Source organism: Eleginops maclovinus, chromosome 19 (assembly GCF_036324505.1).
Source record: "Eleginops maclovinus isolate JMC-PN-2008 ecotype Puerto Natales chromosome 19, JC_Emac_rtc_rv5, whole genome shotgun sequence".
Classification (NCBI taxonomy): domain Eukaryota; kingdom Metazoa; phylum Chordata; class Actinopteri; order Perciformes; family Eleginopidae; genus Eleginops; species Eleginops maclovinus.
The window spans coordinates 23,975,614-24,003,476 of record NC_086367.1 but is presented as its reverse complement, the minus strand read 5'-3'; the positions used below and the strand labels follow the sequence as shown (position 1 = coordinate 24,003,476).

At 43.8% G+C, this 27,863-nt stretch overlaps 1 protein-coding gene and 1 long non-coding RNA gene across 3 annotated transcripts in view; one reads left to right on the top strand and one right to left on the bottom strand.

Moving 5' to 3' along the window:
- LOC134881330 (uncharacterized) overlaps positions 1-27,863 on the bottom strand; it is a 253,336-nt gene that overhangs the window by 198,476 nt on the left and 26,997 nt on the right. The gene's annotated exons all lie outside the window — the stretch shown is intronic.
- The window catches only part of slc8a3 (solute carrier family 8 member 3), a 62,790-nt gene that overhangs the window by 16,070 nt on the left and 18,857 nt on the right, over positions 1-27,863 (top strand). For both annotated transcript variants that reach the window (XM_063908125.1, XM_063908126.1), the window contains exon 2: positions 22,271-22,377. In XM_063908125.1, the coding sequence (XP_063764195.1) occupies positions 22,271-22,377 (107 nt within the window). The remainder of the gene's footprint in view (positions 1-22,270; positions 22,378-27,863) is intronic.

The window sequence follows — 27,863 nt, the reverse complement described above, 5'->3', positions numbered from 1 at the left end:
TAGTCATTTCTGGTCTTTTGTGATGATTTCTATTCCAAAAGTAGTCGTTTTGAGTCTATTTGTGTGGATTTTCAGTCTTCTATTAGTAGTTTTGGGTGTTTTTGTTGTCATTTTGGGTCTATTTATAGGTGTTTTGAGACTCTTTGAAGTCAGTTTGAGTCACTCATTAGACATTTTGGGTCTTTTGAGGTAATCTTACAGTCTCTTTGTAGTTGATTTGTGACTCTTTGAATTTGTTCTGACTCTGTTTGCTGTAATTTGAAGTGTCTTTGAAGTCAGTTTGGGTCTCAGTAGTGTTTTGAAGTCATTTTTAATCTCTTTGTCTTCATTTTTTGTCTCTTCTTTGGTCTTTTTGTGGTCATTTTTGGCCTCTTTGTGGATGTTTTTTTGTCTCTTTCTAGTCATCTTGAATCTCTTTGAAGTCAGTTTGAGTCACTCAGTATTCATTTGTGTCTCTTTAAAGTTATTTGTGGTCTTTTGTGTTGATTTTTATTCCGTAAGTAGTCATTTGGTGTCTCTGAAGTAATTTGGAGTGTCTTTGTGTTGGTTTTCAGTCTTATACGAGTCATTTCTGGTCTATTTCTAGTCAATTTGGGTCTCTCTGTAGATGTTTTGTATCCCTTTGGTGTCATTTTTTTGTCTTTTGTGATGATTTCTATTCCAAAAGTAGTCATTTTGTGTCTCTTTGAGGTAATTTTGTAGTCTTTTTGTGATCACTTTCACTCTTCCTGGTTGATATGTATCTCTCTGACTGACTCTCTGAGTGACACAGTGCAGGTGAACCCCAGGGGGCCCCTGTCCCTTTGGACCCCTGTGCATGCTGTACAGTAGTTAGTAATCCATTACAGACTGGGTGACAGCTCTACTTTACCAGTCTGTAGGAGTCACTTTGGGACGAGTAGTAAAGTGTGTAGATGCTTTTCTTGGCGACGGGAGATGAAGGGGATTTCTGCAGAGTGAGCGGTTACAGTTACATGATGAGTGTGTTCCTGTGGGAAGAGGATACGTGTGTGAACGTTGTGAATATTGAGACGCTATGTTCTGCCTCTGCATACGTCTGATCAGGGTGTAAATAGTTCAGTGTCTCACAATTTGAGTGGGTTAGTATGGGTGAAGTAGAGGAGCTAATTTTAGTCAGTCTTGGGCTCATAGAGGCGGTAAATGATGGCAGGGAAGCAGAGGAAAGTCTGTTCGAAATGCAGGCGTTTTTAAACTTAGTTTCACTGACTGCAATAATTTATATAGCAAAGCTAAGACACAAGGACATCAAACACTATTTACTAAAGCAGTTTCTCAGTGAGTCAGTTCAAGAATAACTTTAATATTGTACATGTATAAAAAGCTGCCTGGTACCTTAATAACGGAACACAAACCATCATGCACTGATGTTGTACATTCCTCGTAGTGCACAACCTACTCAAAACATAATGAATATAATTATTCAACTTAACATAAAATATTTTGTGTAAAATAAAAACAGAAAGAACAAGAATTAAGATTCAAGAAAACACAATGAAATGAAATGTAGGAACCAGTAGGACCAACGTAGGGAATAATCTGAAACCAGCTGTAAGTAAAGGGTCTGTTCAAAAGGATCTGGTTTTGCAGACTCTGGAACAGAGCTGCACCCTGGCAGCGTATGCCCTAGTGGGGCAGCAGTGGATTCAAATATCTTTTAGGTATGATGGTGCCAGACCACTAAGCGATTTGTAAGTAAGAAAACAGTATTTTAAAATCAATTCTGGATTTTGGGAGCCAGTGTCGAGCTGCTGAGGGATGTGCTCCTTTTTCCTGGTTGTTGTTGGCAGACTGTGCCTCAGCATTTTGTGCCAGTCGGAGATGTTTGATGGATGTACTGGTAAAATCCAGCCCAGTGATAAATATAACATGTTAATCTAGTAATTTTTCAACAAACTAAACTCGTCCACTTACGCCTATAGGCCTACGTGCCTGTAAGTGAGTCCCGGCGCTGAAGGAGTAAACTCAGCAGAGTCCTGGAATATATAAAGTTACACGGCGTCTAAATGTGGACGAGTTCTCAGTGGAGGATTGATCAGGAAACACGATCCACTGCGAACACGCAACGAGGAGCCGAGCGCCGCTAAGTTTCCAGCGTCTCTATGCTCCTCTGTAGGGGGTGCATAGTGATTTATGTCCCTGTGGGGGTCAGGCCGGGGGTCCCGAGGTCACAGTGGGATGATGACAGTGAGTGTGTGTGTGTGTGTGTGTGTGTGTTTGTGTTTGTCTGTGGAAATTGTGTTTGACATGGATAATTTCTGAGCTGATTTCACCGGGAGCTCATCGCTCTGCTGCTGACACAACTGATCAGCGCTGGAACCATCATATTCTCCCGGTAGCATTGTTTAGTTTTCCTTTTTCAAACCTACAGAACTTTATTTATATATTACTTATTTTAATGGTACATTATCTAAATTATTATTAAATTATATATTAAAATATATAAAAGAAATACATAAATATCTTCTGTGTATTTGAAATGATTCTGTATTGTTTATCCTTTCTTTATTTTGTACTCTCTATACACACTCTAGACCCGGTGTTGTCTGAGCCAGGTATCTGAATTGTAATATCAGAGGAAGCGCTGTATTTATAAATGTTAGCTCGTGCTAATCGTGCACTCCTGGTTGCTTCCCTCTACATTATTTTTATAAGGCGTCAGACAAAGCAACACAGAACCCGAGTCCACGTCACGACAGTTATTTAGAGGTTTCATATATTTAGACATTATTTTAAGCTCAGCCTTTTTTCCAGCGGCTCTGCAGGATGGCAGCCGTTGTTGCTAGGGAGTCTGTGAAAGTGTGTGTGTTTAAATATAGGGGGTGTGTGTGTGTGTGAGGCGGAGAGCAGCGACTGTATTTTGGGGAATTGCACGCGCCGTAGTGTTTGTGAGTATTTGAATGAATCATCCGTCACCTGCACCACATCTCCTCCATTCAGCACAACGGATGGCATGTTTTTCAGGAACACACACACACACACACACACACACACACACACACACACACACACACACACACACACACACACACACACACACACTCGTGGTCCCCGGGCTTCTCCTGATGGGACTTGATGTGATTGGGACAGAGGAACATGAGCTGATTACTGATGGAGGTGATGAGGAGCTGGGATCTAAAGAGGCCCTGTTGTTCTTTTGGGGTTTCCCTCTCCTAGTGGTCTGTGTGCATGTCAGTCTGCAAAGTCTGAAAGTTAGTGACATCACTATGTAACACAAGGGGCGTAGCGGTAACGTCAGAAGGCGTCATGTGATCACATTCAGAAAATTCTGATTTTTCAGATTTCCGAAAAATGTATAATTTTTAGATTTTGTTAAAAAAAAAAACAGAAAACATTTCAGGTAAGTTTCAAACCGCAGAGACAGAGACAGAGACAGAGACAGAGACAGAGACAGCTTTATGATCCTGAACGTCACCCAGTGCTCCGGTCCCAGCTGTGTGCGTCTCTCTTTAGTGTCCCCTGGTCTCCAGCTGTGTGCGTCTCTCTTTAGTGTCCCCTGGTCTCCAGCTGTGTGCGTCTCTCTTTAGTGTCCCCTGGTCTCCAGCTGTGTGCGTCTCTCTTTAGTGTCCCCTGGTCTCCAGCTGTGTGCGTCTCTCTTTAGTGTCCCCTGGTCTCCAGCTGTGTGCGTCTCTCTTTAGTGTCCCCTGGTCTCCAGCTGTGTGCGTCTCTCTTTAGTGTCCCCTGGTCTCCAGCTGTGTGCGTCTCTCTTTAGTGTCCCCTGGTCTCCAGCTGTGTGCGTCTCTCTTTAGTGTCCCCTGGTCTCCGTTGTGTTTGGAGCTTCTTGCAGCGTTTGGTTTGTGTTGAAGAGTTGCTGGAGAGGTTTCTTCATGTGCAATGCAGAAATGTACAGAGGTTGCAACAAATGACTAAATATTTCTTGACTCAACTTTGACCTGGAGTGTGCGGGGTTACTGTCCATCATGAGAAAGAACTGGCCCTCTGCAGTAAGAATAAACACCGCTGAAATAAATAAAAACAGAGGGGTGGGGGCACCTCTGTCCCTCCAGGAAGTCATAGCGCCATCTGAAGGAGGCTGTGTCGCCATGGCAACCACAGCGAGCCTGCACCCTGGCACTCTCAGCTGTGTGTGTGTGTGTGTGTGTGTGTGTGTGTGTGTGTGTGTGTGTGTGTGTGTGTGGGGGGGGGGGGTGTATGTGCTAGTGTGTGTCTCCTGCACATGCATGCCTGCACTTGATGCTCATATTAAAACACACACACACACACACACACACACACACACACACACACACACACACACACACACACACAGTTGTTACTGCAGGCTTTATTTTTAGCACGTGGCTCTTATATAATCAGGGTGACACAGGGGGAAGATAAAGGAAAGGGGGAGAAAACATCTCCCGCTCTTAGTTTTTCCTCCCCTCCGTCTCGCCTCTCGCTACAGCTCCCTCTATCCAGAGTCCCCCCCCCCCCACCACCCCCCACCCCCTTCTGCCTCATTATACATTTGACTCCACATCCTCTCATGCATTTCCCTCACCCGTCATCTGTCCCCCTCTCCTCAGCGCTATCTCCCCTCGACGTGATGCTCTGCAGAAAGGAAGGGAGGGAGGGCAGGGAGACAGAGAGAGAGGAGACTGAGAGATGAAGAAGAGGTGGAAACACAGAGGAAGATGTGAGGAGACGGACAGCCTTTAGCTCCTGAAATGGTCATTTCATGCGATGATTCCTGTTCATGCTCACACATGTTTTATGGCATCCAACGATTTTCAATAGAAGGTGCATTCTGGGAAACATCGGGTCTATTCACCTTAGTTAGCCCCGCCCCTTTTCCCCTCCTGCTTCGAATGCTTAGCTCTTCCGGTTTGCACCAGCAACGTTTTACAAACCGTATTTCCTCAGAGATGAGACTTAGCTCCTCTGAGGGGATGCTTTTACAGCATCCTCTGGTAGTGGTAATGAAACCTCATATGAGGACATGAGGTGTAGGTGCTCCGCTGTGAGGAGCTACGAGAAGAACCAGAACATATGAGCCGGTTGGACTGCAGACTAAAGCTCATGAGGACACTTTAGAACAACTTCACTGACAGAAGGGGAATCTCAGGGAAAGTCAGAATTTTGAGGTTTCAGAAAAAAGTCAACATTTAAAGGAAAAAATGGAAATTTTGAGAAGTCAACATTTTCAAAGTGCTGACATTTGGAAAGACAAGTTCACGGTAGACTCAGTTAACCTGTCAGTGTGATAGGTAGCTAGCTGTCTACTTATTTATCTATCTATCTGTCTGTCTGTAAATCGAGCTAGCTAACGTTCACTATCTTTCCATCTATCTAACAAACAGACTAGCTAATGTTAGCTATCTGTTCAACACCATTTTCTAGCAAATCAGCTAGCTTGCAATCTTTACCGATCAAGCAATCTTACATTGGCTATCTACCTAGTTTGTTAGCTTATCTTAGCTACCCATCTGACAACTGGTTAGTGAAGTTCGCTAAGTAGCTAGCTATCCCCTAATATGTTCCTCTGACCCCCTGTGGTTAGCCTTGCAGTCAGGAGCTGTGTCTACGTTCAGGCAGTGAGAGTCATTATAAAAACATTGTTGGCGTATTTTTTCTAAGCTAGCCGATTGCTCTCATACAAGGACAGTGTGGAAGTGCCCTATAGATCAAGAAAGCAAAAGGTGATTTGACCCTTCAAAGATGGCCGCCCCTGCATCACCTAATGAGATGCATGATCTTGAAAATGCTCTCTTCATGAACAGTGGATTAAAAGACTGTTTCACAAACTGCTGCATGATCCTGTTTTAAAGACTCCAAGTGGGCTGTGCTTCTACTCCCCTTCATCCCCTCTGTCTCCTCCTCCTTCTCCTCTCCTCCTCCTCCTCCTCCTCCTCCTCCTCCTCCTGTGCCTCGGCCAATTCTTGGGGGCAGTTTGAGAATAGATGGCATGTCAGGTTTGGTTAGTGGGATCAGGGCTGCTGGTGTGTTTCTGCTGCTGGGAATCACACACACCTCCTTCCTCCTGTTACTCTCTGTGAATCACAGCACTGCGGATTACCGTCGTTGTTACCCGTGCAAAGAGGCGATACACACATCTGAGGAGGAGTGTGTGTCCTATATGTAGAGCATCATGCTAACCTCTATGGAAAATATCAGAGAGTAGCAGTGGTCTGTTCTCCTTAGCAACAGTCTATCGTATCGTAATTAACAACCTCTGGAATGTTCCAATTAACCAATCAGAATTGAGTATTCAACTGTAATAATTGTGCAGTAAAATATATAAATACAGCCATCCCTTTTTTAAAGAATAAACATATAAAAAGGGATGAAAATACGTGAGTTTGAGCTTCGATATCTCAAAATCTACACCTTTATGCACTCTTACCTGTAAAATAACAATTAAGTACATTCTAACTGGGAGTTTGTACCCTCCATATCCCAGTCTGAATGGTGAGATATTCCAGTTGTGCATTGTTTTTTAGTGAGGGAAATACCAGGTGTTCTGCTCCTTTGAACATTAATTCACCTTTTCATTTTTGCCTTCAGAGTAAATCCAGTTAAGCTGCTTTAAGCTGCTGTAGTGATTTGTAACAAACTCCCCTGGCCTGTTCTCCTGCCTCCTTCATCGTCGTCGTCATCGTCGTCGTCGTTGTGCAGATCTGATCTAATATATAAAGCCATGCACGCTCCCAGATCTGATGATATGAAAAACTACCTCGGGTCAATCAGGGAAATGACTCGTGGCAGCCGTCCAGGGATTATGATGCAGGGGGAGGAAGGTGTACTGTTGTAGTTGTTGTTGATGTTACAGAGGCAGCAGAGCACTGAGCCATCAGGCCGATGTTGGTTCAGCTTTAGGTGAGTCCTGCTCGGTGTGTGGAGCCGCTCTGATGCTCACAGTCGGGGGAAAAGGGTCAGTTAGCGAGCGTCACGGTGGGAAAACCACTCTGCTGATGTTTGGTCAAAATAAATACCTGGAAATGAGTATTAAAGGGGCCCTATTATACTCTGGAGGTTTTCCCTTTCAGTGAGTGTGTTGTACAGGTTTCCCTTTCAGTGAGTGTGTTGTACAGGTTTTAGTGCATGTAAATGGTCTGCAAAGGCTAAAATGTGTCTTTTATCCAAAGCAACTTACAAAAAGTGCAATCAACCGTGATGGAACAAACTCAGAAAGCAAGAGTCCTGCAGGTACGTTAGCTGTTAGCCACGCCATTATAAGTGCTACTAGAAAGGCTTCAAATAAGATATTTCTTTTGGAGCAAACATGCATCATTTCTTTGAAGGTTATCAACGATGTGATTATGAATCCCCCCCCCCAAAAAACATGTGTCTTTGCTCTCAAAAGCTTTCACACAAGCGCATTACTATCCTTCTTTCTCTTTCCCTCCTTAAATTCAAACTAGCTGACCTAATGTTTCGGACATGAGTGCTCTTGGACGGGCCTCCTTTGTCAAAATTCAAAGTGTGTGTGTGTGTGTGTGTGTGTGTGTGTGTGTTTCCCCCCTCCTCTCGTCTGGCTGCGAGGCAATGCAATATGGAGTGCAGAAAGTGTTGACTCAGGGGGAAGGAAAGTGTCAGATTAATAAAGAGGACGGCCGTGAGAGGCGGCGCAGGAAGCCAGAGAAATTAGACGAGGCGCCTGCACAGCTCAGACCGAGGCGCCAGCGATGAGTTTGCAAGGCTGCAGCTTTAAATCAGACTCTATAAAACTCAAATGTTGATGCACGCCACAGAGCATGACAGGATGGTGAAGCTTGATTGTGTTATGTGCTATCTGTATGTTAGCATGTATTTGGTATAAGAGCATAAGCCTCATAACAATTAAAAGCGAGCTATTTCCTTTAAACGTTCCTCCGGTCTCCTGTAAAGACGTGGTATCTCCTTTAAGCATGCGTCTCCTCCCAGAAGCTCTTATAAACTGACTTCTTATCAATTTTAAGACACATATTTACCATGCACCTTAGCTGTAGCCGAACAGCAAAACCAAAAAGTGCAAAATCCATCAAAAGTGCTTCATTTATAGTGTTTTGTTCAAGTAATTAATAGTTAATATGGTTAACAGAGTCAAGCTTTTTCCTCTGGTCTCCTGTGTGGTCTTCTGTCATGGCGTCGTACCTTATTTGTGCATGCATTATCCACCAGAGGCTGTCACAAACTGAGTTTTTATCCTACTTTAAGCCATGTTTTTACCTTATAATGTTTACATCCTGGTGCTTTTTTACTCAGCTGAAGGATTTAAGCCATAGGACGTCTAGATCTGTAGTTATCAGAGAGCCAAGCTGAGATAACGTTAGCAGCTAGCTCACAATCCCTTCATCCTTAGGCCACCAAACTGCGTGAAAGAAACTGATTTTTAAAGTGATTTTCTCAGTTTTATATCCACAGTTTACCCAAGGTGACTTTTCTTAATTGCATTTTTTTGTCTAAAATCCAAAGATATTTATCAAACAGTGATGCAAGCAGCAAATGCTCAGAATGGATGAAAGCAGCCGGGGAATATCTGACATGTTTTCTTGATAAACGACTTCATTAATCAAAAATCTTTCTGATTAACGTTCTGCTGTGTAATCAATTAATCAACTAATGTTGCAGCCATAAAACGGGGAGGAAGGAAGGGGAACAAAACAAGGACAGAACGAGGAACAAAAGTGGGAGGAAAAGATGCACTGGAGAGGAGGGGTGTGTGTGTGGTGTGTGTGTGTGTCGGTGGTATATGTGACACACACCAATCAGATCAGGATCAGGAGATAGCAAATGAAGATCATGGCATCTCTCCCTGCATTATGCTAATGAGCCGATAATGCTGCTGCTCATGTAAATGTTGCATGAGCCACACAACACACACACACACACACTCTCATGCACGTGTACACTAGCATGCAGATGTAATGCCTGAGCAGACAGTCCTTACAATAATCTGCATGCACACACCTCTCGCCCGGCTGCTCACAGTTAGGAGTAACACTCGTGCCCTCCTTCTCCTGGCAAAAGATTCCTCTCCTGCTGATGTTCAATGTTGTATATCAGTATGCTAGTGTCTCTACTTTAAAGAGTCCTCTCCTGCTGATGTCTGGTGTATATCAGTAGGTAGTGGTGCTCTACTTTAAAGAGTCCTCTCCTGCTGATGTTCTGGTGTAGTATATCAGTATGTAGTGTCTCTACTTTAAGAGTCCTCTCCTGCTGATGTCAGGTGTATATTCAGTATGTGTAGAGTCTCTACTTAAAGAGTCCTCTCCTGCTGATGTTCAGGTGTATATCAGTATGTAGAGTCTCTACTTTAAAGAGTCCTCTCCTGCTGATGTTCAGGTGTATATCAGTATGTAGAGTCTCTACTTTAAAGAGTCCTCTCCTGCTGATGTTCAGGTGTATATCAGTATGTAGTGTCTCTACTTTAAAGAGTCCTCTCCTGCTGATGTTCAGGTGTATATCAGTATGTTGTGTCTCTACTTTAAAGAGTCCTCTCCTGCTGATGTTCAGGTGTATATCAGTATGTAGTGTCTCTACTTTAAAGAGTCCTCTCCTGCGTCTCAGTTGTATTTACACTGCGGCTTGTAGAATGTTTTTGGGGACAGTTGTTTACTGAATAAACCAAACATGCTCCACAGTGCTGTTCTGTCCAAGAGGTAGAATAAATTGAAGGACAAATCCTCCGCTCTGACTCTCATTTAGCTTTTCCCCTGCAGACACGTGTATTTTCTGCCATGTTCCTTCAGTATGTAATTCCTCCGTCCCCTCCTTGTCACATATCATCGCGTTTGTGTTGATTTACATCGTGTCTGCAGGCCTTTCTGCACAGAGACTGACGGGTAGCTTTAATGCTAACTAACTAATGAAGGCTGCATGTGGGTTTGGCTCAAATTGAATGAATGAGCGTCTGTGTGCGAGGAGCGGGAAATCCAGGCCGGTCGCTGCATGCCAGACGGATATTTCAGGCAGAGGAGTTTGGATGTGTGAACAGCTGGTGATGAGGGTGAGGGAAGACGGGAAGGACACAGAAACGAGAGGAAACAGAAACGAGAGGAAACAGAAACGTCACTATCGCTAAGCTAAAGGTGGCTAATGTTGGGCGTGATGACGTTTAGTCATCTCATTTAGAAACTTGTTAGCAACTGCTATTCCTAAATGCACCAGTAGGGTATTTACTGATAGATTTTGAATCTCTTCAGCTTGTCTCAACCACAGACCTTTTTCAGGGAAAAAACACTCTCGAAACGCCATTGACTTCCAGATCAGGGAACAGGAAGTGCTAAATTATTAGTCATGTCAGGATTTAGGACTCACTTTAGCACGATGCTATTGAGCGAGTGATTAGCACTGTTAGCGCCCTGCATTAAACGGTTACAGCTAAACAAAATAAATACCTTTTCTTTACGATTGTAACGGTGGGGAAAAGTGCATTTGTTTTCTTCCCGTAACCTTTCCTCAGGGATCTTTGCATCTTTCATGGCTTTATGCTAACACGGGTTACTGGTAAAGCCACAAATAGAAATTCAGCTCCATATGCTGGTTAGAGTCGGTGCGGTTTGGTCTTCAGATCACATCACAGACTCTGCAGACAGACTCTCGGGTCAGGAGGGTTCAGGCTCTAAATTGCAGATGTCTGCTCCTGTTAGTCCGGGGCTGGACTGCCAATCTGTCCAGAACCCAACCTGCTCCTGAAGCTAGAGAAAAGGAGCCAGCTGCTTTTATTACTCCGATGCATTTAGTTATTTTGATTAAATATAATGTCCTCCTTTATTGCACATTAATCTGAAACTACTGTACTACTGTACCTATAAAACAGAGAACAAGTGTAGTTCCTCTGTGGGGGGTCGCAGTCAGAGGAGATGACTGTGAAATCAGGTCAGCATCCTCATCACACACACACACACACACACACACACACACACACACACACACAAACTCACATGTCTTAAAATAACAGTACCACTGGCGGGGGGGTGGATGGTGAAATAAAGTAAATGAAAGCAGAAGCGTTCCCTGAAGTGGAGGATGAGATGAGAATAATGGGGGCCTGCAGAGAAACAGAGGTAAGAGCGGGGGGGGGGGGGAGCAAAGGAACAGTGTGCAGTTTAATGCATTTATTAAACTGTTGCATTGGGTTTATTGATGCCTTATTCTACTCTATGGTTTTCTCTTTCCTGTAGTGTGTTTATATTGGGTTTGTGCGTGTAAATGGTCTGCAAAGGCTAAAATCCCCAAATTCTGGAACATAGTGACATCACTATGGAACACCTGCGCTCCCATTGGTTAGCGCTCACAAACCACGTAGCCAAAATCGCGGTCGTTGAGTCTGAAAAGTGTCCAGCGTGCCACACTTTTTGACCGTAGAAATACACCTGCATTGCCGCACATGAAACAGAACATGTACAGCAGTATGCAAACTGAGAGCCAGCTCCTGCTCGGGCGTCCTGTTGCGTTCCCTCGTCGTTCCCCGGGTGATCACACACTGAGTTCCTGATACAAACTGCGGGGGGGAAGGTGCGGAGGGCTAAATCAGACGGTCACGCAGGATGGGCAAAGAAGAAGAAGAAGAAACTCAGGGGAAGGAAGAGGACACGAACTGTACGGGGGGATTAACTCAAACTGCAGGGGGAGTCAGAGCTGGGTCAGTGGTTTGAAACTTCCAGAAACTTGGAGGAGAATATGCATAGAATATATTTGCATTGAGCCTACTGCCGTCGCTGCTCTATAGAAAGCCCCCGCTGACTCCTTCTGCACCACAGTAAACTACAGGAATCAATACAACGAAAGGCCTTTGTTTCACGTAAATGACTCTTAACCCGATCCTCAGATCCTTCAGATGTAGTAGAAATGCAAAAGCACATGGAGGACATTTCCCATGTGCACGTACTGTATGTGAGGGAAGAGGCTAAGTGGAGTCAAACTGGGAGGATGCAGGGATGAACATGGAGGAAGTTAAAGGCAGAGACCAGGCCGGCATGCTGAGTGAATCTGTAGAGTCTGTCCTCCAGAGGGTTTCAACAAATGCCACAGTGAGTGAGTGGAGCGATGATCGATGCCTTCAGATCGCTCTGATTCTGCAGCAGAGGGACGGAAGTGCTCCTCCGATCTACCCCCCTCCCCTAGGCATGCATTCGTCCTCTTCATCACCCCCTGTGAGTCCCTGCCCTTTGCATGTTGCCTTCACTTCCTCTGCACACCAGCCAGCCTGTAGCAGCATTTTGCATTCAGCAGCAGCAGAGGGGGGGGGGTCCGGAAGACGTGAGGTTAGAGAGGGATGAAACAGAAAGACATCTGGGCTTTGTGCAAGATATTTAGGAGCCCTGTGTGTATGTTTTGCATATCTAACTGCTGCTCATATGCCCTTCTTCCTCTGATAATCAGTTCAGGTTAAGCTCTGTGCTGGTGCTCGTTGGTTAATCATGCAAACTGGTTTGGTTTTCCAGCACCCAGAGCCAGAGAGGAGCCATGTCATTGTCCGTTTACCTCTCTGATTTTCTGAGCAACGCCACCGTGAGAATTGCTCATAATAACAACGGTGTCGGGTCGATTCCCATCACTTATTTTTTCCTCTCTCAAAGCCAGATTACAGTTGCCGACTGATGGAGTGATGGAATGGACACTGTTTGGCATCATAACCCCGATACCTTCTGGTATTAGAAGTGTGGCGTTAGCATAAGCCGTTTCTACAGGTGTATTTACAAGTGTACCGATGCGTCCTCTGTTGTCTTCTAGACTTTCCAGACATTAAGAGAGACAGAAAACAAAACGCAAATATCCCAAAATGAGCCTTTTTCTTATCTGGTTAACACTAGTCAGTCTCCCCCCAATGGTGTGTGCTTAGTGGACAGATTCCAGCGTCCATCAGCTGTTGGCTAATGAGGACCAGAGGGATGGATGATAACAACACGGTCCATGGAGGGAATTAACGGCAGCGTCTCCCTGTGAGGAAGCGTCCCTTTGTCCCGTCGTTATGGGCAGAGACAATGGGGTGGTTAATCTCATCAGAGACCAGAGGACAGACGCAGCGGTTGGGGAGAGTTCCAATCATCCTCCTCTCCTGGCACGCTGTGTGTGTGTGTGTGTGTGTGTGTGTGTGTGTGTGTGTGTGTGTGTGTGTGTGTGTGTGTGTGTGTGTGTGTGTGTGTGTGTGTGTGTGTGTGTGTGTGTGTGTGTGTGTGTGTGTGTGTGTGTGTGTGTGTGTGTGTGTGTGTGTGTGTGTGTGTGTGTGTGTGTGTGTGTGTGTGTGTGTGTGTGTGTGTGTGTGTGTGTGTCAGGTTATGTCAGATGTGAAGGGAAGATGTGTTCATGTACACACTGATGCAATGTAGAGAGGACAGTGGTGCAGAGATGTCGTATTTCTGTGTTGGACCCTGAAGGCAGCATCTCCCTGGTTGACTCCAATGGGATTTCTCCGTTGGTTTTTTGATTAATTGCAGGATATAAAGGAAGTCATCTCCACATCTTTACACCACTTAATGATCTTTGAAGTACAAAGCTAATGTGAGGATATAAAGGAAGAGGATTAGGGCCACATGGGAATGCTTTTTAAACCTGACCAACTTTCTTTCCTTAATAGATTTATTTTTTCAAGTTGGAGTTCTGAGGTCAAAGAACTCTTGGAAAAAAAGATGCAGATCTAAAAAATAGACCGACAGAATTTTGAGAAAAAAGTCTGAATTCCAACTTTTCCAGAAAAAACATTTCATTTTTTGAAAGTTTAGAACTTCCAAAAAAAAAATCACTTTTGGTCAAATCAGCCAAAAAATGGTCACCTGTGTGTGTGTGTGTGTGTGTGTGTGTGTGTGTGTGTGTGTGTGTGTGTGTGTGTGTGTGTGTGTGTGTGTGTGTGTGTGTGTGTGTGTGCTGTATAAAGGAGCTACAGCATGGTGGTTCTCTAAATGAGTCAAATCATACAGAGAAAATCACTATCAGACATGAAGGGGAAAAGGCTGGGGACCCCCGTCAGGAAAGACATTATGTCAATCAAGAGTGAGGGTGTGTGTGTGAGGGTGTGTGTGTGTGTGTGTGTGTGTGTGTGTGTGTGTGTGTGTGTGTGAGATTGGTTAGCAGTGGGGGGGTTCATTTGGTTTTTGTGCAGAGACAGAAAACACATCAGTGATGGAGGAGAGGACGACATAAGAGAGAGGCAAGCAGATCTAAAAATAAACGGGGACATGGATTTTCTCTGGATGGGGCTGTGTGTGTGTGTGTGTGTGTGTGTGTGTGTGTGTGTGTGTGTGTGTGTGTGTGTGTGTGTGTGTGTGTGTGTGTGTGTGAGACCTCGACATCTCTGACTTTTAATGGATACACACATATATTAGCACACACAAACTTGAAAACACACTCCATGAAATTATGATCACTATTTACAGCCTGGGGTCTCACACACACACACACACACACACACACACACACACACACACACACACACACACACACACACACACACACACACACCGTTTTTACACTGCTACTCTCCACCTTCTGGCTGTCTTCTGGAGTTGAAATGAGTCCCTTGATGAATTCCAAATTAAACTGTATGTTGGAGCGATGGCCGGCTCTGTTGTGATTGGTCAACTGCTGAGAGATGTCCCGCCCCTTAGCATACAATGTGTTGGAGCGCTAGCCAATAGAATCGAAGTGTTCCAAAGCGGTGTCACTGTGTTCAGGAAGGAAACGAAGGAGTCCAATGGAGTCAGACCGTTTACATGCACTAAAACACCAATACACTACAGGAGAGGGAACACCCCAACAAGCAGAACAGCGACCCTCTAATGGTCCTCACACAGATGGAAGAATGTGCACCTTTACTCCTCTCACTGTAAATCCCCAGAATGCACATCAGCATTTACAAACACACTCTCCACTTGATTGTGCTTTCTGTTGGTTGATTAGAGACCCTCTGAGGCGTGACACACACACACACACGGGTCCTCTTTTTTCCATCATCGGCTCCTGTGTGCAGCAGCAGAAGTAAAGGGTAATGTGCGGAGCAGCCTATGTGTGGCGGGGGGTCAGCCGACGGGTCCTGCAGAGAGCAAATACTGGCAGGTGTACCGACAGTGATATTACTGTGCTCTAACTCAGGCCCGATAGGTAGTGGATATGCTATTTCATAATGACGGGGGGGTGTTGTAGTCACAGAGAAGTACTTTATTTTGACTATCAGGGCTAAGAGCTCATTTTGTGATTGTTTCAAATCCAGAAATGTGCAAAAAAACACATACAAATCTGATCAATTATAAAGAAAATTGGTTGAACAACACATACAAGGTTAAAGTCTCCCCTTTTAAGTCTAAGTTTCCCTCAAATATTCACTTAAATATTAGGGTTTTCTTATTTTGATTTTACTCTTAAGGAATTAAATGGATTTTTCTATTGGATTTTGGATTATTGCAGAAAATGATCCCTTTTTTTAAATTGCCAAGCTACATAAATACACACAAAACATCCAGATTACAGTTTATTCAAATTAAATATATATTTATATTGCAAATTGAACAAATAAATACAATTAGAAATCCCTAATTGAAATCATTAAATCGAATCAAATCCAAAGTAATTTAAAGAGCAGGACAAAAGCCAGCTAAAAATAGAATAAGACAGGTATTACAGGAATGAACCCACTGGTGGCTGGTCAAAGGAGGTATTGTATCCATGACAACAAGTCAGAGTGATCTCAGCCAATGGGAGCGCAGCGTCAGATACTGGAGTCCGGAGAATGAGAGCGATGCTCATGTGATGGAACGGCTCCTCTCTCGTAAATCTGACAGTAACCTGAGCAGGTGAGCTCACAGCCACCGGTCCCACGGAGAGGCATGCACGGTGTGTGAGGGTGTGTGTGAGGGTGTGTGTGAGGGTGTGTGTGAAGACAGCTGCAGGCTTGTGTTGCAGGATAGAGTGTCTGCAGCTCCGTGTCCTCATGACTCCTCTCACAGTATTAATAAACGTGTCCTCGCTGCACCTCACCCGTCTTCAGGTTTGATAGTAAAATACTTCCTTAATTGGTTTCAACAAAAGTCTTAATCAACACCTTAAAACTGAGGGAATTTCTTAGCTTTAAGTATTTCATTGGTATTAAGGAAATCATGTGGAGCACTGTCCAATCAGAAGCAATGTACTTGACCAACACTACTGTAGCTGAAGCAAAACTTCCCGAAAATATATAAAATAATTATTTAGAATATATAAATATATTTACAAAAGTATAGAAACATTAACAAATACATTTGAAAAGAAATGAACATTTTAAAATGTATTTTTAAAATTGTGTTTTATTCATCTGCATATTTTCATATATCAAAATGACCACGTTTTATTTAGTAATTCATTGATTTTTGATTCATTTACTCAATTATTTTATTTATTTCTCATTTAATTTGCACATTTTTCATGTCCCTGTTTTTTACTTATTACACTTTTTATTTCCAGTAGTTTTAATTAAGCTAAATATTATTTTCTCTTTTATTTTTCAACACATTTTATTTAATTTCCATGTATTTTTATATGTACAGGTTGTTTCCTGATTGTCTTATAGAACCATTTCTTTTTATGGAACTATTATGCCTCCACTTACACTAATTTATACTCCTAATATCCACTTTTTTTTTAATGAATCTATTTATTATTTAACTTATTTATTTCACTTTTAAAACTTTTTTTAATGTTCTTAATTTTTTTCCAATTTCTATATAATTCATTTTACTGATTTTATTTTTCAACGGCACTCTGATGCCTCCATACCCAGTCCCAGTCCCAGCTGCAGTGTGTGTGTGTGTGTGTGCTGTTATATCCCAGATGGCTCCTTCGTCCTCTGACTGATATTGAAAAGTGATATCATATTTTATTGATCTCTGTCCCCGTGACCTCTGACCCTGCAGCGCCTCGATCTCTCAGACAGTCGGAGCATCGACCGCTCAGCGACTCGAGAAACGACTTTTTGTTATTTCATTTCTCTGTCGCAGACGCTGACAGTAAACAAAGGCTGACGAGGTGGATGTGACGTGGTATTATGGTCTGTTTCAAAAGCCCAGAATTTATTTACAGTCGCTTTCAGAGTCCCGTTTAGTACCAGGTTTACATGAAAGGAATCTGCTTTGCTGTATATTTTTAGGGTCTCTTCCCCACCCCTGCCTCCCAGTTCATGGAAGCATTATGGGGGGTCCTGAGGGAGGGGAATATTACATTTGATGTCAGGGTGTCGTCAGATTGACAGGAAATCGTTGACGAATGTGTTTACTGGGTTCCTCTCAGTGAATGCTGGGGAAAAGCAATAATCAGACCATAATGAGCGCGGCCCGTAATCCCTGTTCAGTGACAGAAAGCAGGCCCGCTTAATTAAGGCGCTGATTTCCCATGAGGCACCGGGCCTTTTTATTCTCCTTTTCCTGTCTGCGTTGGCTCGACTTCACTCTGGGTTTTGAATCGAGGCGGTGCCACGATCTGACTTCTGGAATGTGGTGTTTTAAAGTCCACTTTTTCTCCTTTTGATTTTCTTCTCCAAATTTATGAGATTTTTCTTAATGTCGACTTTTTTAAAAGTCTGATTTTTTTCCCGGTTCCTTTACTTCCTCTCCAAAAAAGGAGAGTAAAGAAAGGATCAGAAATCTCAGTCTCAGTGTCAGCCTGCTGCCTGCCACTCGTCCCCCGCAGACCCACCGGACATCTGACCCCATCTCCATATCTCTGGACTCATTAAACCCTTTCTGACCAACAGAGAGATTGTTTCCTGGCAGCACTTTAACATTTTACAGGGTGAATCTGCATTTTGGTTTGAGGGGGGGCGCCAACAGAGAGAGGAGCAGATACCCTGATACTGGCTTAGACTAAACCCTGAGACTGCAGGACTGTATGCACAGAAAATAAAAATGCATGTGGAGAATAGTGTCAGTAGAGTCAAAGGCGCCCAAACAAAAGTCTAAAGAGGGAGACAGACTACATTTAAAAAAAAAGGATCAAAACAGATAATTCATAATTAGCATAAATTCTCTGCATATTGAAGAACTGGGACTTGAGATTTTCATTGCCAAATCTAAAATAGCTGTTGCTCAAAGGACAATAAAGCCTTTGAACCTTTGCATCTTGAAATCAAATCTTAAAAAGTAAGTTTGAGAAGATATTTCTTGTTGGCCAAATGCAGTCCTGAGTTAGAGAGCAAAGCAACGGAACAGATGGAGGAAGAAGAGGAAACTTTGAAGAGGAGTTGGAAAAGGTTTGATTGAGTTCAGACCGGAGAGCTTTGGGGTCGTCGGTGTTTTACAGAGAGGAGCGAAAGGTTGGATTTAATTGCAGCACTTTAACTGCTGCTGCTCCTCCTTCAGCCCGGAGGACATAAGTCCTGCCGGCCTCTGTGGAGAGAGGCAGAGGAGAGGCTCTGCAGAGTCAAAGCTGGGAGATTTGAGAAGAAGTGGAGATTGGAGTGGAGTTATTTGTGGAAGGAGAGCCGGAGAGGAGAGGGAGACAGTAAATCTGCTGTCGGGGGAGAGGAGGCACTTCTAACTTCAGATGGAGTGTGGTTTCAGCTGCAGAACAGAGAAGGAAAGACGTCGTAGGGAAAAGACTCTGCATTTTTATCATTTTTAAGAAATAGTCGGAAATTCCCAAAACTTGTTCTGGCCTCAGCTGCAGCCCAGAGAAGGGAACGCTCTCGCTGAGTCTCTTCTGCTCTTATTTCTGCACGCTTTAAATTGGTCCCAATGCAGAGTATGAGAACCGGTGTGTTGCAATGCACTGCTAACGGTCAGGAGTGTGGACACCTCATCGAATGCCAGAAATGAAACAGTAGTATTTTTCTATTTGCAGCTGGTGTTTTGTATCATGCTCTCGTATTTTATTGGAGCAAAGGTTCCAGACTACACAAAGGTGCTGAAGTGAAGGAGGGAGGGTGGGATGGACGCTTAAAAATCCACACACTGCACAAATGTCCTCGCCTGCACCTCCTCCTCCTCCTCCTCCATGTTCTCTCCCCCCTCCTCCCTCTCGGACTCGGGGTGTGTAGCCTCTAATCAGCTGCCATTGAGACTGAACTTATCATGTTAGCATCAATAAGTCATTGAGACGTGAAGCTCAACACATTAGTGAAATACAGTTTAACAAATGAGCGCTCCGGTGTGGAGATGAACCTCCTTTTTACTTCTTTGTAGGACGGAGAAATGTATGGATATTGTATCCCAAACTGCTCCAGATTTAACTTCTCATGCTCCCTGTGAACATGCACAGGGACCCTCACTCACACACACTTTCACACGCACTCCTCTTTGTCTCTCTGCAGCTCACAGATGTTGGGATGGATGAATTATTGATGATTGTCACAGATAAATGTTGCTTAATGCTCCCCACACATGTTTCGCAGTAATTGGAACTGGTTCTGAATGTTTGCAGGCCATTACACGCCCGTTATCAGTGGTTTTAACTGACTGTGAAGGAACTTAAAATAGGGGCCAAACTGCGGCACAGAATCAGATCTAATCGGACTTTAATGGCGTCTATTCTGGAAGATATTCTTACTGTATTAACCAGGAGCAGGGAGGAGCAGATATTCACCCCTCTCAGCCTAATGTCCTTAAGTGCATGGTTGTTTTTATTCTTGCATGTCGCTGCAGTAATCGTGAGGCTGCATGTGCGGTTTCTGCGTGCATACTGTGCATGCATGTCAGGCGTGTCTTCCTGATCCCACCTGTCCATTAGGCTGCAGTGCCTCCTCTCCCCCTCACTGCTGGGAGAAAGCGTGCAGCTGAAGCTCTGCAGACATCTCTCACAGCAATCTGAGGAAAGCCTCGCCACCGGGATTGTTCTGCTGTCTGTGCTAACAGGATCTCAGATAGAAGACCCCGCCCCCCCCCCCCCTCGGCAAATCACATTTACACCGGCTATAGAAAGAGAATTAGTCATGCATTACATGAGTAATAGCATTTTAATTCCTCTAGAGACGCTGGGGTTTATATAAATATGTAAACAGGGCTGGAGAGGACTCTTTAAAGTAGAGACTCTACATACTGATACACACCTGAACATCAGCAGGAGAGGACTCTTTAAAGTAGAGACGCTACATACTGATATACACCTGAACATCAGCAGGAGAGGACTCTTTAAAGTAGCGACACTACATACTGATATACACCTGAACATCAGCAGGAGAGGACTCTTTAAAGTAGAGACACTACATACTGATATACACCTGAACATCAGCAGGAGAGGACTCTTTAAAGTAGAGACTCTACATACTGATATACACCTGAACATCAGCAGGAGAGGACTCTTTAAAGTAGAGACGCTACATACTGATATACACCTGAACATCAGCAGGAGAGGACTCTTTAAAGTAGAGACTCTACATACTGATATACACCTGAACATCAGCAGGAGAGGACTCTTTAAAGTAGAGACGCTACATACTGATATACACCTGAACATCAGCAGGAGAGGACTCTTTAAAGTAGAGACTCTACATACTGATATACACCTGAACATCAGCAGGAGAGGACTCTTTAAAGTAGAGACAGCAGACAGGCCAACAGGAGCCGACAGCTAGCCCTGAAATACGGATGACATACTTTATCATGTGTCTCACGTCTCTCGGGGGAATGTCCCTCTTCATCCGAGCAAAAATGCAATTTCTACGCATGTTATTTTGGGGGGGGGGGGGGTTCAGGAGTTCTGCAGCGTGGCATTCATTATGGATCGCTGCTCATGTCTCCCTGACGTCCCGCTGATGTAGTCCCAGCGCCGTGACACACAGAGAGGCTGCTGCCTGTCAAAGCTCTGCCACACACACACACACACACACACACACATACACACACACACACACACACACACACACACACACACACACACACACACACACACACACACACACACACACACACACACACACACACACACACTATATAAAACTATTTATCTGAGCGTCTCTAGAGGAATTGAAATGTGGACGTTTCGTGCAACATGCTTTCCTCTGCATCAGGATCACATCAGGCTAACAGTGTGCACCGGTTCCCAGTCCTTATGCTAAGCTATGCTAACCAAATGAGCTCCGTCAACACCGGGATTTAAGCCTCTGCAGACCATTTACATGCACAGAAACCTGTAGAGCACACTACAGGAGAGGGAACACCAATAACCCAAAAAGCAGAATAGATCCTCTTTAAACCTGTGAGACACTCTGATGATTATCAGCCAAAATACACTCCTCATATTAATGAAAAGGAGCTATCATGATTCAAATGACAGTCTTGACTTGAACAAACCACTAAAAAGATTCGACATGCATCTGAAATGTGCAGATCTGTTGCACCGGTTCATTAGAATCTGTGTCTCTGCTCACCTGGATATTCAGAAACCAGCACATCCCTGTGTCTCTTTACGACTCCTCAGACGTTCCTGTGCACGCTTTAATCATATAGCTTTAACTTCTAGATATCTGAGTTGTTTTTGGATGTAAAGGGCTGCCTTTGTTCCTCTTACTCTCTCTGGGTTGTTGCTTCTTATCTCTGGCTTTATTTCCCCCCTGCTTCTTTATGTTTCCCATGGTGCATCATCACAATGGGTTGCACGAGTCCAGCTGAATCCAACTGAGCTTCCCTCAGAGGAGTTCCTACTCTCGGACCGTTTATCCGCTGCTCAATAACTCTTTAAAAAGATCAATTAGACGCTGAGAGCTGCGAGGAGCTGCCAGAGAAACAGCTTCACCCTGCAGACGCTCCACTTCATTACCGGGCCGTCCTCCTCCAACCTGACCCGTAAACTGCTCGGTTATCTGCTCCAGTTTTACCTGCAGGTCCAGTGTGGCTGACACCATAAAATCGATTTGTGCAGCGACACTTTCTTTCATTTATTGCGATCATTCTCCTTTTCTGCCCTTGTGAAACGTCCCTTTACACGTTTTACAGCCTGATTGATTACAGGCGGTTCCCATTCACTCGCTCTTCTGTCCTCGTTCTCTCGCCCTCTGCTCCCACTTTTACCCTCTGAGGGATCCTGTGTAGTGACCGTTAGCTCATGGTGGCTAACGGTAGCAACCTGTAGATGTGCAATGTGTACTTTGATGATTGTCACCTGTGAAAGCAGCCCATGTTTCGCTAAAGCTGCGTGGAAGTTATTTTGGTCAAAGATAGATATTCAAAGTTTAGAGAAAGCATCATCATTCTTTCACAAATGCACATTCAAAGATGATTCAATATCTGCCTGACTTTCACCTCCCAGCATTTCCCTTTTCACTGATTATTAATTAAACTTCTTCTCTCTTCCCCCCTTTCTGTCCTTCCTCCTCTTCCTCCTCCTCCTCCGTCTCCTCTTCCTCTTGCAGCAAACTTGTTCACGTGAAAATAATTGACGATGAGGAGTATGAGAAAAACAAGAACTTCTTCCTGGAGCTGGCCGAGCCTCGCATGGTAGACATGAGTCTGCAGAAAGGTGCGGTACTGAGCCTGTTTTCTCATCACTTCCTCTTCCTTTTCCTCTTCCTCTTTTCACTTCCTCTTTCTCTTCATCTCTTCATCACTTCCTCTTCCTCTGTCTCTCTTCATCCCTTCCTCTTCATCTCTTCCTCTTCCTCTGTGTCTCTTCATCCGTTCCTCTTCATCTCTTCCTCTTCCTCTGTCTCTCTTCTCACTTCCTCTTCCTGTTCATCTCTTCATCACTTCCTCTTCCTCTGTCTCTCACATGTTGTCAGTCTTTTTTCTCGCTGCTTTCTCTCCCCGTTTTCTTTCCTGAAACTCTAAAGAATGTCTAGACTCAGATTGTTTGTAGTTTCCTCTCACACACACATTTATCCACCGGAGGAAGAACTATTTAAAACCATGTCATGCAATCAGAAGCTTTGGTCTGTATGATTGTTTGTTTGACAATAATCCAACAAATAATGCTGGAGGTTGGTGTGGCGCTGAAGCAGTGAGGGATCATGGGAGTTGTAGTCTTCTCCTGACTAGGATTCCTTCAGGTTTGATGGTGCAGGAGGTTTGTCCTCTCCTCTGATAGAAACTGAATCGAGCAGTTTAAAGATATAAATCAGAGCTTCTCAAACATGCATTAAACTGTCAGAAAGTGTGTGTTCTTACGTGCATCACCTCTGGATGCTGTCTAGATCATTTCAGGGTTGCATTGCATGTGTAAAAGTGGATTTTTGCCACGTTTATACCCCTACCTCCCTTCTCTTAAACACAGGGTACCCCCTGGTGACTCTTTATACCACAGCCATGCTTTCATATAACACAACACACACACACCTCCGTCATAACGACGGTCCGCCGAGAATACACACCATCATCTAGGAGCTGCTATCATCTACCTGCTGCCATCCTGATGTAAAGACAGGTTTTAAATGCAGAGCAGTTTCTGTGTGGAGAGAAATGTGTGCAATCAGCTGCTAAAAGGAGATGATTGACTCATGCTCGGCTGCAGGACTGTTTGAAGAGTGTGTGAAACTCTGAAGGAGCTCTTGAAGTTGGTGAGGTCATGCATCCTCTGTTACTCACCGCAGATATTCTGTACTTGTATTTGACTCCTCTGCTCAGCTGGTCTTTAGGCTGCACGGTGCGTACAGGAATAAGAGGAAGAAGAGTTCCCTTCAGAGCGAGTCTTCATCAGAGCTGTGTTTGTTTTCCTGTTTGCAGAAGTTAATGTCAGCTGAAAGAAGCCAACAGGCATTATTTGTTTTGTAAGATTTGCCGCCGTCATCTAACACGGTGTTATCTAACCGTGAGATCAACTTTTCTGTCTTAAGACTGCAAGTTGCAGGAGATTTTCATTTCCAAAACTACAGCTGTATCTTATGTGCATATATGTCAATAAAGCCTTTGAATATTTGAATCAAGGCATGCATATTATATGTAATGTCATCTAGACCGGTGCATAACACAACAAATTAAATCAATGAATATCAATCAATGAATATCATTCAGCTTGAGGACTACTTCATACTCTCAGATGAAGTAAAAGAGAATAAAAACTGTTGGTAAACAAACCAGGTTACGTGCTGCTGTCGACCCAGAAGTGGTAAATAAATGTCATAAAGTAAAAGCACAATATTTCCCTCTGAGATAAAGTGAAAGCTGCAGAAAAAGTAAATAAATCCCTCAAAATTCTACTAGTTTCCAAATAAGCTGTTGCAATGTGGCATCATGGGAGTTGTAGTCTTCTTCTGCTTAGGATTCCTTCAGTGTTGAAGGTGCAGGAGGTGTGTAGCTCTCCTCTCCTCTGATGTCAAGAGTAAATAAAGCAGTTAAGATGGAAATCAGAGCTTCTCAAACATGCATTAAACTGACTTTCTACCTGTCAGAAAGTGTGTTCTCCAGCTTCTCCCACATAGCACGTGATTTCATTTACTCAGATATTTTCCACAGCTGGTTTTCAGGAAGTTTAAGATGGTAAATCACGTTTGCATTTGGACATACTCGTGCACATTTACTGCAGATTAAAGTTTCTCTCTGAAAACCACAGCTCGGACGGTGTTGACAGTCAGCTGCTTTCTTACTTTTCTTAAATGCAGCAGGTAATGAATGTTTGATGGGGGGATGATAAAAGTTGGATGTGTGTGATGAGGAGGTAATGAAAAAGCTCTTTCTGCGGGATCATATTTTATTAATGAACGATGGAATTGATTTGAAATTAGAGGCGCTGCGTTCAGGGTTTATCGGAGGGGAACATTGGTTCTGCGGCGGGGTGAGCGAGATGATAATTCCTCACTTTTCATATATAATGCGGGGATAATGCTGCTGTTCAGAGCCGCTGATGTGCGGCTGATTGGGTTTGTTTTCCTGCTTATTACAGCCCGGGTGCAGCGGCTGGGTTGATGAATATTCCATGAGAGACTTTGTTTTGTTTCATTCTTTTTTTAAATATTAAACAGCCTTGCTCTATTTTCCATCGCAGCCTTTCCCCCAAACACTACTTTGCATTATAAAAGCGTATTTTCTCCTCCATTATAGAAGATCAAAAATAGGAACACAAACATAATTCTCAGATCTCATTTTGACTCTCTGATGTTTTTATGATGTATTACCAGCGGTTGCATCACTCGGTGCAACTTTCCCCGGGTTTATTCTGAAGATGCAGACAGTGGAAGAAGTGCTCAGATATTCTGCTCGAGTAAAAGTACGGTGGCAGACAGATGGACCAGAACTCTCCCATCAGGGGCAACGTGCTGCAGCTTCAGAAAGGATGCAGATATAGAAACACAGATCAGAACATCTGCAGCAGCTCTTCAACACATGCAGCATCTAGAGAACATTAGAAGACAAACTGATGAGAGAAAATGTTGGCGACAAAAAAAGTTTATTAAAGAAATGTTGAAAAAACAAATTGACAGAAAAAGTATCAAAAAGAAAGAATATACAAATATAATAAAGATGAGCAACACTTAGAAACTGTTGGAAACCAAAACAGAAGTAGGATTTGTCTTTTTTTTTGGGGGGGGGATTCTAAAGCTGGACAACTGTCTCAGAGTGAGTCTGTCTCAGAACTGGAGTGTGTGTCAGTATATCTGAAGGTTAGCTACGTTAGCGAGCTAGCTTAGATCAGCAATGACCTCAGGAGGAGTCATGTGATCACGTTGTTAAAGTAAGACCAGAAAACACACATTTTCAAGATACTGGTTCTGAAGGAGCGGCCACAAGCTGCAACAGGAACGAGAGGAGAGTGAGATGCTGTGAAATATCTAAAAAAAATTAGAGCAGGGTGTGTGTGTGTGTGTGTGTGTGTGTGTGTGTGTGTGTGTGTGTGTGTGTGTGTGTGTGTGTGTGTGTGTGTGTGTGTGTGTGTGTGTGTGTGTGTGTGTGTGTGTGTGTGTGTGTGTGTGTGTGTGTGTGTGTGTGTGTGTGTGTGTGTGTGTGTGTGTGTGTGTAGTTGTGTATTCTCCGAGTGAAGGACCTTGGGATGACGGTGCAGAAAGTGTGATGCCGGGCGGGGGCCATCACTCATGTTGGTGCTGTGTTAACATCCTGTCCCTCTGTGTGTGTATGCACCTGTCTGAGAGAAGCAGAGTGTGTGTTCAGGGAATATTATATTATCATGTAGCTGTGTGTGTGTGTGTGTGTGTGTGTGTGTGTGTGTGTGTGTGTGTGTGTGTGTGTGTGTGTCTGCAGGATTAATGCCCCCCTGCACTAATCCGTCTCCCACTCTGCCACTTTCCATTCAGATCAGACCCAGCGAGGGGGAAACGTGACACACACACACACACACACACACACACACACACACACACACACACACACACACACACACACACACACACACACACACACACACACACACACTTGCATATATGACCTCCAATTGTGAGTCATTTTCCTGAAGTGATTCTGAGGCACTTTCCAAAATATGTGAAGTTTGCTTTCAGACTGAAAACACACTTGGTCAGCTGGCCACAAGTCTCTCGTCAGATTTACTCCCTGGTGGTTTTTACTTTTAACCTCGTTAAGATAACTGGCCTCCAGATTATAATCTCCAGTCTGCGTGAGGTCGGACACTTCCTCTCTCCCCGGGGATCACCTGTCCGTTCAGGGAGTCGATCCGTCCTGCAGGAACTCTTAATGAAGCTCTAATCAATTAGCCGCCTAATTGGGCCCAGATAAAGACCTTATCACCAGAAAACACCTTACAGACGGGGCAGGGTCTCAGGGACAGGATGCTGCTGGTTTGGGAACGGTTACTGATATTTTAAGGAGATTATAATAGAAATACATGTAGTTGGATAGCTTCTTTTAAAAAACGGTCACAAAGTGTTTACAATTAAATGAAAAGATGTAGAAATGTATCAAATGACAGTAAATAAGCTCTGTCCAATTAAAAGACAGAGGTGATTTGAATTAAACACTGAAACACAAAAGATTTAAGTAGAAAACTCCATTTTTGACATAAACTTCCATTCATATTCTATTTCAAGTTAATTTAACTAAAATAAACCAATCCAGAATTTATAAACATAGATGACTCTTTATTCAAAGCTTTTAAATTGAGGTGATTTTATAACGATGATGATCTGACAGTTCGGTCTAGTGACCAACTTTAGTTTTTTAAAGAAACATTTCTAGCTTTTAAGAAGCATTTAAACAAGTTACCTGTTTAATGTCTAAATTCAACAATTCCCTCCAGAAGTAAACCTTGCTCCTCTCATCTGAGTTATTGATTAGTGTTAATGTGAGGGGACGTATATTTCTCTGCCAGTATAATGGATCTGTCTTTTAGATTTTAGGGTGAATTGTCCCTTTAAGGGAGGGAAATACTGCCTATTAATGCCTCTATCTAGAACCCCTGACAGCGCAGGACTCTGCTTCAGTTTGTGCAGCGTCACTGTGACCTCGTCTCTCCGTCTGGAGGACAGGACGCCCGTTCTGGAGGACAAAGTCTCCTGAACATTTATTAAACCGTCCCTCACATTCTAGTGATTTTATGTTCAGGTTCTGAGTGGAAAATGGATCCTTTGTGGCGCTCTCCAGTTTTATTTTTGGGGGAATATTTGGACGTCCTGCTGTGAGAGAAAAAAGATATCCGTCCCATTTAAAGGGGTTTTCTCTTTGTCTGCAGTACAATTTGGATACCTGAATGGATTTTGTGCCAAAAAAGTGACTGTTTTCTGTTAAAATCCTGGCTGTGAATTGCCATTAGTGTCTTAATTGAGTTTCTTGGAAAAAGGAATGACACCGAGGAGCCCCTATCCTGCTCAAACCTGCAGTTTTACCTCCCGGTTCTTCCTTCGATTTTCCAGCAGAGTTGTGTCCTTGTTTCTGACGGCTGAGGCCTCGGAGAGTGAGCGATGGGGAACAGCTGTCTCTCCCTGCAGGTGACGAACCCCTCCACCTGTTGGAGGCAGATTCAGGGCCGAAACCTCTGAAAAACGTTGATCTGTTTCATAACCACCGCACATTTAGGAGGAGCAGGAAGACAGCAGGGGGTGGAGGGGG